The sequence below is a fragment of the Haliotis rubra genome, unplaced genomic scaffold (genome assembly GCF_003918875.1).
Source record: "Haliotis rubra isolate DU_JTF1 unplaced genomic scaffold, ASM391887v1 Scf1111, whole genome shotgun sequence".
Taxonomy (NCBI): domain Eukaryota; kingdom Metazoa; phylum Mollusca; class Gastropoda; order Lepetellida; family Haliotidae; genus Haliotis; species Haliotis rubra.
In genome coordinates this window covers 66,784-76,447 of record NW_025765017.1, presented here as the reverse complement: position 1 = coordinate 76,447, position 9,664 = coordinate 66,784, and the positions used below count along the sequence as shown (strand labels likewise).

At 36.6% G+C, this 9,664-nt stretch overlaps 1 protein-coding gene across 1 annotated transcript; it reads left to right on the top strand.

The window, feature by feature from the left end:
* The first annotated feature begins 691 nt into the window (after positions 1 to 691).
* On the top strand, positions 692 to 7,888 carry LOC124288508. The gene is made up of 4 exons (XM_046725033.1): positions 692 to 763; positions 2,126 to 2,383; positions 3,680 to 3,874; positions 5,723 to 7,888. The coding sequence occupies exons 2-4, from the start codon at positions 2,140 to 2,142 to the stop codon at positions 5,926 to 5,928; spliced, it is 645 nt and encodes a 214-aa protein (XP_046580989.1). The 5' UTR covers positions 692 to 763; positions 2,126 to 2,139; the 3' UTR covers positions 5,929 to 7,888.
* Positions 7,889 to 9,664: the final 1,776 nt, after the last annotated feature.

Genomic DNA, 9,664 nt, shown 5'->3' with positions numbered 1-9,664 from the left:
CCATAAACAACAACAGAGACCCCCCACAAAGTAACAAACAAAAAACAACAATAAAATCAACAACACCATGTTAATCAACATGGAAAGTAAAGTGGAAAGTCTGTTTTTGAGAAATTACGCAACACAACCCACACTTTCTCGCGAAACTTTCTACAGCTTATATATATTTCCAGATTTAAAAACATGGAAGACGTTGTGTCCATTTTCGTTTGATACACTTCCCTCTTCGAAAATGTCCTCCAGTATACAGATATGGTACTTGATAACTTTAAAAAACAATATGTCTTTGATGTTGCATGACATCATTTCCCTTCCTCTATCTCGTAAATTCCAAAGATAATAACTCTTGATCGGTCATAAGTAATTTTGGTTTGAAAACGTCTTTGTACAGGCTGTTTGAAGAGGAATTTAGAACTTATTATTGTTGAATAGCCAATGCAGGTTTTAATAAGCTCATTACTAATTTAACATTTCATTCTAAACGAAGAATTTCAGTGCGTTAGAACTGTGCGTTGTGTTTATCGTCTATGTAACCCGACTTAATGACATGTACTGAGTTATCGAGCAAATGGAGTATGGAGTATCAGATGGCATTGTCAAAATCAATACAGCTATAGTTATGGCTTCACAAACAAACGGCAGTTACATTAAATTTTGATGTGACGAAAGAACCGAACGAAAACGTATTTGGATTCAAAGAGAATGTCATTCTTGAACGTAAGTCGTCTTCATCACACGTATCGGGACAGCTGTTTATGAGTTTGTAAGTACATGTAATATCATTGAGATACACTTTCACGTACATAACTGAGTGTATATTTATTTATTACCCACGTGGTCAACGTATGGGTAGTTGCATATTAATCTCGTACGTCACACGAGTGTCGTATCGCGTTGACCTGTGTCGTAACGACTTGACCTGAAATTCTAACGATTTGATTGGATAACCGATGACCTCTCAATTAGGTCACATTCTGACGTAACTATTTTTTCATTCATAACAAACACGTGAATTCATTCATTCTACAACTTACATGCATTGTGGGAATGTAAACATTGCGAACGTTGCCGTGTCGCTGTTTAATTGTGAGTCGAACTGAGACATTATATCTGTCGAAAAACATAAACGCAATGTTTCCACCAGTGATGTCAGCTGAATGAAGCAACTGGAAACCAAGAAACGAGGTGCAACAGAGTAGTTTACTGTAGGAGGCTGTACGAGGCGATGACGACTGACATGCATCGTGACGTCGGTTACCATGGCAGTGACGTCATTAGTGTGACGTCATGCAAATATTGTACTACAGTACAAAACTCTTCCCCAACCTCTTTATGAAACCGGTTTCGGTTTGAAACCAAAAACATAACAAAAATACGCTATTTTGTCAATTTAAATGCATGTAAGACGTGGGTAATAAATAAAATACCACACTCGGTCTCATTACATACGAATTATACGTAACTCGTGACCTTCCTATGCTATCTGACCTCGCTTTCGCTCGGTCAGATACCATAGGAAGGACACTCGTTTCGTATAATTCGTATGTAATGAGACCTCGTGTAGTATTCTCTATGTATCATATGTTTGATTATGTAGCGTTAAATATTGCTATTATACAGAGGTATCACTGCTGCATCAGTCATACTCGAATTGATAGAAACATGTGAGATGATCAGTTTTTAAGTACAGTAAGAGCTTGTTTCAAAGATTAGTTTCACTACCAGGCAAAATGTCTTCACGAAACACCGCCTGTTTATGCTTGTTTTGTGTTATAATGAACGATATGTGTCAATATAATCAGCTCCGAACTGTTTAATTCTTTCAATATAATTTGTTGATCTTAGCCTTAAGTTTATTATAAAAAAAGTAATCCTTTCGCAAAAGAGTCTGATTACCTTAGTTAAGTTTCTCGTTTTGACTTAACACCTGATATCAGGTAATACCGGCTAGAAGAACAGATCATTCAATAATTGAAAATCAAGCCCATTGTTCCTGACTATAACATAAAATTATTCAAAAGATCACCACTTATATCAGCTAACATGTTTATGACTAACTGGCTGATAAAAGAAAATACCCAAATCTTAATAGTTCTTCCTTTATGTTCGTTATAACCTCATATAGCTAGAAGCTGGACCATGGCGCTTGTCAGACTTCAGCTACATCTGTCTCTGGTGCACTTCCTCCCCGCGGACATAGCTCCACCAACAAATGTGGGCAACGTGTTAGACTGCTTCAGCTCTTGCTTGAGAAACCAGCAGTGTGTCTCTCTGATTTACAGCAGGAACAACAAACAGTGCTACACCTATCCAGGCAGGCTTGAAGTTCCCTTCTGGGGAGCTGACATCAATACTGACTTGGACATTTACAACACCAACAGAGGTAAGGGTGATTGTCTGGAAATCTTCTCGAACAGGTTTTCGACTATCTGTGTCCCCAAAGGTGATTGAACTGACGTCATTAATTCCATTAGATACACCAAGATGAGTGAGTGAGTCAGTTAACATTTAGCGTCACATCGGCAATACATGTATTTCAGCCATATCGTGACGAGAATATTTTAATTTATATCAATATTAAAATCAATAAATTTAGAACGTAAAAAATCTGTCACCAGAGGACAGTAAAAGTCTTAGAGCATCACAGATATAAATTGAAAACTAGTACGCTGTCGTAAAAAATTAAATCACTAAGATAATAAAAACGGGCTATAGATCACCAACAACTGAAGGTAGATCACCACACTAGGGTCCATGGGGACTTACATCACTTTTGCTATCCGAACGATCGCTTAAACCATCAAAATTAACGTATCTTTTCACACGGAGACCTTGAATACAATGAGTTGGTATGATTTTACACGGCATTTAGGAATATCCAAGCAAAATAAATGCAGGAGAAATAGACTTCAAACATTGTACCCATCTGGGTACCGAATCCCCCGGATCTTCGGCTTGATGAACGATCGCTTTAACCATTTCATCACCGCCCCTCTGAAAACGTCTCTGAAACACGTTACTTTATAAAGTGTGCTTTGGAATACAGGGCTTTCTCAGTTTTTCTCTTATGGAATATCACAACCATGCTGAGCAGACATAACAGCATTGGTTCTCCAGCTGAAATAGGGAAACACAGATACTGACAATTTGAGGTTGTTGCTGTACATGCATAAAACATTGTAATCTAACTGAAGCTTATGTGAAGCCTCTTGGCTAAGTTTTGATTTTGCCAGTCTGAGGAGATATTCAGACGTGCATACATGAAGAAGCAGAAGAGGAAAAGGAAGAAAGGGGCGCTAATTCTCTGGTTATGCCTATTTCTTGCCTAAATATCGTACGCCCAAACACAGAAGGGGTTTTTCTCCGGAATTACATATCAGTGTTTGTTAGATTGTGCGAAGCCCCTTTCCGATGCCCGAGACCGAGTAAAAAAATTCAACCTCGTTACCTAGGACCTCGTTATTCCGCAGATCCTGTTTCCCCAACCTTTGGAAGATCTAAAATTACACATCACTCATTAAAAACTGTTAATTTATTCTCACATTCCGATACATCCTCAATGGCAGGGTTAGGAAAGTGTCACGGTATTCCCTGATGCTTCATTCACTCAGAGTGTCACCTGTTTTTATTTTTGTGTGTATACAATTTCCGTGGCTGTAATAGAGAATGTTTATTTCAGATGGACATCGTTGCCCAAGTCATCTTGGATATGATTTCAATTCCACGATGAATGTGTGTTTCAAAATACACGGTGACGTTAAAACGTCGCGCTCTTCGGCTACTAGCATCTGCGCGTCTGAGGGAGGTCATCTCATCAGAATCAATTCAAGTGCAAAGGATGAACTCATATTTGCCATTTGGACAAATGGAATTGGTAAGCATTCACATGAATTATTAAAAAAACAAGTAGATGTCTACTTTCTATTTTCCCGATATTTGCATGTTGTTGTTGCATTGAGAGAGAGGAATTATCTGTCAATATTTCACTTGTTGGTAGTCACTGTCATTATGTTTAAAATATATCTATATTATTACAAACGGCACAGCCATCAATTTACGAATCGCATAAGTATTTAATCGAAGTCCCACACCAGAACCTTAAACCATGAGACCTCCGCTGTATCCCAACATAAACTATTTATCAATACAATTGTACAGGGGAAACGCACATTCTATATATTTTGGTAGATAGCGTGGTAATACTACACGCTACCGATTGTATCTTTATTTACAACTTTTTTTAATTAATAGCGACACAATATGTTCTGTAATCATACGAAACCCCCACTATAAGGATCGATTGGGCGAATCTGACTGTATCTTCCACATATATGACTGTGGTTGTGAAAAACGAAAATCACGACAAAACAAGGAAACATTTGGTGAAACCCAATACAGAATTTGTATCCGAGAAGAATGTACGTCACTGATACCTCACAATTCCCCGTATTGGTGTGGAATGAAGTCGCCAACGGTTGCCCTAAGAGAACAGGAATCTCTCCAGACATGAGCGTTGTTGTTTTCAATAGCCGTAGTTTTGAGATACTGCATTGGTGAGTCTATGATCACTGCAGCTGTAATGTCACTCGCTCCATACTGAGATTACTGGGTTGTGATAAAATGTGAATATTTTTCAGATACTAATGTTTAGGTTTGTAGTCAACGTAACAATACGAGGTCAAAAATAAGTGACAGCAGCACTAAGCAACAGGCCCAAGAAATAATGTTAAGAACACTTTTGAATCTCTCCAACAAGGCCTGTCTCCGTTCTCGAAGCCAAAGTGGCCTCAGAAATCCGAACAAATCTCGGTGTTTCAAAAGATATCCAATCCGAACTTGGCAATTAGATTAGAAACAAGGCAGATCGAAAACGGTGCACCATATTTAGGAATATTATCTAGAGGTCAACAAAAAATATGTAGAAAGCTTCTTATTACTTGAGTACTGATACACTCTTGAAGATTTGAATAACACTTTTCAAACTTTTAGTGATATGCGTTTATTACTAAATACACTGATGTGACATACTGGCTATTTTTGCCTGAGGGGCCGTGGGGTAGCCTTGTGGTTAAAGTGTTTGCTCATTACGCCGAAAACCTGTGTTCGATTCCCCACATGGGCACAATGTGTGCAGCCCATTTCTGGTGAGCCCCGCCGTGATGTTGCTGGAATATTGCTAAAAGCGGCGTAAAACTAAACTCACTCACTATTTTTGCCTGAAATCTACCCATATATCGAGAAGTATAGCCATTCGTAATTAACTTGCAAGTAAGTAAAATAAGCATTTGATTTGAATCTCTTGTAGTTCTAAATTTTACACAAACTCTACAAACGAGAAATCCAGTTAAAGTAACAGTGGTGCAACCATTGACCTGGTACAGTGAAAGAAATAACGTCACAATGTTTAATTTTGGTGAAGTGTCAAGTCACCTATCATATGAACTAAGTCTTATATCTGGACGTCTATTATATTTACGAAAATCTGTATGACCTGAAAAGAGTGAACTGTGAGGATAGTAAGAGTTATTGGTAAAACAATTAAAGCATGCGATACACAAGTTGAACGTAGAACAACTGGAAAATATGGAAAAGACTTTGAGAGAAAGAGGAGGCCCTTATTCTTTGGGTTTGTGCATAACCAGCAATCTGACGAAACATGTATTTAAACTAGTTATTACTGTTTTACGCTAAACTAAATGACATCATTTACACATAATTTCAGTTCGTATCGATGGCATGTGTACAGAGGGTGAAGGCTGGAAGTACTCGACTGGTGACATTGCAACCTACTTCAGGTGGAAGAAAGGTCAACCTAATCGCGACTGCGGCGCGAGATGGGGAAAGTGTCTGGCCTCAGAATCGTCTGGTTTTCACGACATTTCATGTTCCTATTGGGGATATTCCTTCATATGCGAAGTTGACATGTAAAGCAGTCTAAAGTAGATGATTTGAATTTTCAGAATGATTAATTGTCTAGTTGTAAACTCTAATGATGTGAGTTTGAATCCGGACGTCTTTCATCCGTACGATATACTGTATGACCTGCAGAGAGGGGGTTGTCCATGGGTAAAAATATTATAGCATGTTATGCACAAGTTGTACAAATATGAAATTAGAAAATAATTTGAGAGAAAAAAGAGGCCCTTATATTTTGGTTATGTGCATGACCAGAAATCTGATAAAACAGTGATGTAAAATGGATTATTAGAATGTCACATTTGGTTTTAGAAGTTAAACTCAGTGACAATTTCAGTCCAAATCAATGACATGCTGGCATCGGTACGTTTTCTACTCCTTCACTACTGTTCTTTTTGGTGGTTTAAGCACTTTCATTGTACTGGATTCGTTTCCTACAAACAACACTTAGTTGTCTTCGAATGTTGGAAATTGTTTTCTACACAACCATTAGTATTGAAAGTAAGATGAATTATGTTTAAAATCAAGAAACAATTGTCATTTAGTCAACACATATACGTTAAGCACTTTAATTGACATACCAGTCTTCAAACTGCTCTTGTTTTGTGATGTGCTATGCAGCGATTGATCTAATTTTAGAAATGGATGTATTGTAAATAGATTTGAAAAATGGACATATTGTAATACAACTATGAAGGTAGTTTCATATTATATCTATTTAGGATTTATGATGTCTTCTAGACTAGTATGGTCTACAGCATGTAAGCCATTAGCACTTCACGCATCTAAAGCAATAATGCCTGTTTATAATTTGTTCAAGCAAAATGACCTTTTATCATTTAATGTAGCTACTTCTATTGTTGATAACAAGATTGCACCCATTTTATTATAGGGTTCTGAACATTTGGGTGTAAAATACCATGACTATAGAGAAAAATACAACCTTTTTATTTTAAGAAATACTTAGGTGTCGGTTAATATGCTTCCAACAGAGCGATTCTTGGCGTAACAGGTAGATATTATATTTTTATATCAACACAGTTAAGAGCAGTTAGCTTTTCGATAAGGTTAATAAGTATGGATGTTTATAGATACCCATATCGATGTTATTTTATGTTAAAACAATTATAAGACAAAATGTTATGGATGTCAACTCCTTCTTTATTGTATACACGTTTCTGGGCATCCATAACATTTTGGCTTGTACTTGAATACCAACATCTATATGCCTCTTACGAACCATAAAACAATTAGATGACAAAGGTAACAATAGCTTGGTGTCTGGTATTAGAAATATTCTTTTCATGTGTGGGTATTCTTATGTTTGGATATCACAGGATATCAGTGATAAAAGATGTTTAATTTTATTCTTAAACAAAGACTAATAGACATATTTTACCAAGATTGGCATTCTTATGTACATTCATCCAAATATCTTTCTCATTATGCTCTTGTAATATCGCTATTAGAGCCAGAAACATATTTAACTGTATTACATGACAAATCTTTGAGAATAGCTTTCTGTAAATTCAGGATCTCCTTGCATGATTTCAATGTAAACTCTGAGCGTAAATGTAACAATTTGAATCCAAGTGACCTTTTATGTGTAAAATGTAATAGTAACCAGATCGAAGATGATTTTCATGTGTTATTTGTGTGTAAATACTATCGACACCTGCAAAATAAATACCTTCCAAACTTATGTACAGGGTAAAAGGATCAATATTTCATGATAAATCTTCTAAATTCTAAGAATGAAGATGTTATTACCTCTGTTGCTCGTTGTCTGAAAAATGTGTTTATATGTAGATGTACAACGTGATAAGTATAAACAAATTGAAAATATGTAACAGTACTATGGGTCGTTTGGCCTAAAACACTGAATAAACTGTCTGTCTGATTGATCTAATTTCGAATATATTGGGTACAGTCGCAATAAGAGTTGGTGTCCACATACATTAAACGCCAAAAGATACGTTATGCTCCTACCTTTATAAATTATCAAAGATATGTTAGAAGGTATTAGTTAACAAATAATCACAGTTCTATGCAAATCACGAAAACAATGTCTCAAATGCATTTATATTTAGGTGAAATGCATCTTTCTCAGAAGAGTTAAATTGTCCTATTTTCGACCATGCCGAAATAAACCAGTGCTTTAGAAGACCAAAAGAAAGGCTGAAATAAAATTCTGCTTTGAGACAAAGATAAACCATACAAAGTCACCTTTTTTTCAACTGTTAAAGCAAGAAACAACTGTTGTAGAGTGTGTAAAATTGTAAACGAATCTTTCCTATGATACAGTCTTTTATAACATTTTTTTGCTGATTTGCATTAGTGAACATACAACGTGTCTTTGATATTGTGAAAAAGTGTTTAGGGACACCTAAAATTATCTTTGTTAACATTTTGGCTTGCAAAGTAACATTTTTCCATTTTCTGTTTGCACATAGCAATATCAATCGCCAAAACGTAGCAATATTCAAGCAGTATTTGCATCAATTTCACGTCTAGAAAGATTCTATAGGGTATAAAGAGAGCCTAGAATGCACAATATGATACACATGTACGAGAAATATGCCACGATTAACAGCTGAAGAGAGAACGAGCCACTGAGATGTTGCAGATGGTGATCGACATACAGCGCTCTTGCCAACGCCCTCGGATGCCTCCGTATCACGGTTATAAGACTTATTCAGTGACTGGGGTCACCGTTGACAGGCCAAGAAGTGGACGTCCACGCATCATAATGCAGCAGAAAGTTTCATCTTCACTTGAGGAGATTTTAAGAAATTTATTAAGGAAGGATGGTAACGTTTTCTGTTGGCGTTTAGTGTATATATTCATTCATATATTGATTGGAAAACATTACGTTATAAATATTTATGTTTGAAGTGTTATGGGGATGTGTTTTTGTTAATTATAATTATAATTAACTTGTAACTGTTATGGGTCACAAACGTTTGAAGCGCTGAATGTGGATTTGAAGTCGTATCTTGAACTTAGGCTATGTAGTTTCACCTGTTAAGAGTGGGCTGAGGAGTTGCCTCCCTTTGTTTTGCTTCCGGTCTTTTCGATAGGGTGCTGGAAGCTATGAAATGATCGTAGTGTGGCATGAGTTTTGCCAGAATTCTCTAGCACTGTATAATAGGTATATACGGGATGGTTGCTAAGATGTATAGATGTTTGTGTAATATAAATGCAACATGAAAACAGGCTATAGATCTCCAGCAACTGAATGTGGAGATTACAGACCACGAGGACTTCCGATGTTAGCGATTTTGCAATGTTTATCCATGAAATAATTAACACATTACATATTCCACAGTTAAAAAGCGTTAGACGTGAATTTATATTTGAATGACGAGGTCTTACATATTGTCTCATGAGGGCAATATTTTTAAAAAGTCCCTTTGTTTCAAACAGTTCTGTTACCAAAGATAGCGTATGCCTCTCTCACAAGACAATAGAGAATATGCTTAGATAACCAGTTAAATCGCCTGTGACCAATTCCACTTGTGAGTAACTTAACTCAAGCCTCTATTGAACGAGTATCCTTAACTAGGATGAGTGGGGTGGGGGGGGGGGTTGGGATTGGCCCTCCCCCTTAAATATGTTTGAAAGGGGATGTTTGTTTATAAACGTGATGAGCGTAGATATAGCTTAACCAAAATATCTATCTTCAGAGGTCGAAGACTATTTGTAAAACATGAACATAAATGTCATCTGAAGTTTACCGAGAAAAGAA

Excerpts from the sequence above, each read along its gene's own strand:
- LOC124288508 (XM_046725033.1), top strand. The coding sequence starts at position 2,140 with ATGGCGCTTGTCAGACTTCAGCTACATCTGTCTCTGGTGCACTTCCTC. Across the intron at positions 2,384-3,679 it reads CATTTACAACACCAACAGAG|ATGGACATCGTTGCCCAAGT; the intron begins GTAAGGGTGATT and ends TGTTTATTTCAG. Across the intron at positions 3,875-5,722 it reads CATTTGGACAAATGGAATTG|TTCGTATCGATGGCATGTGT; the intron begins GTAAGCATTCAC and ends ACATAATTTCAG.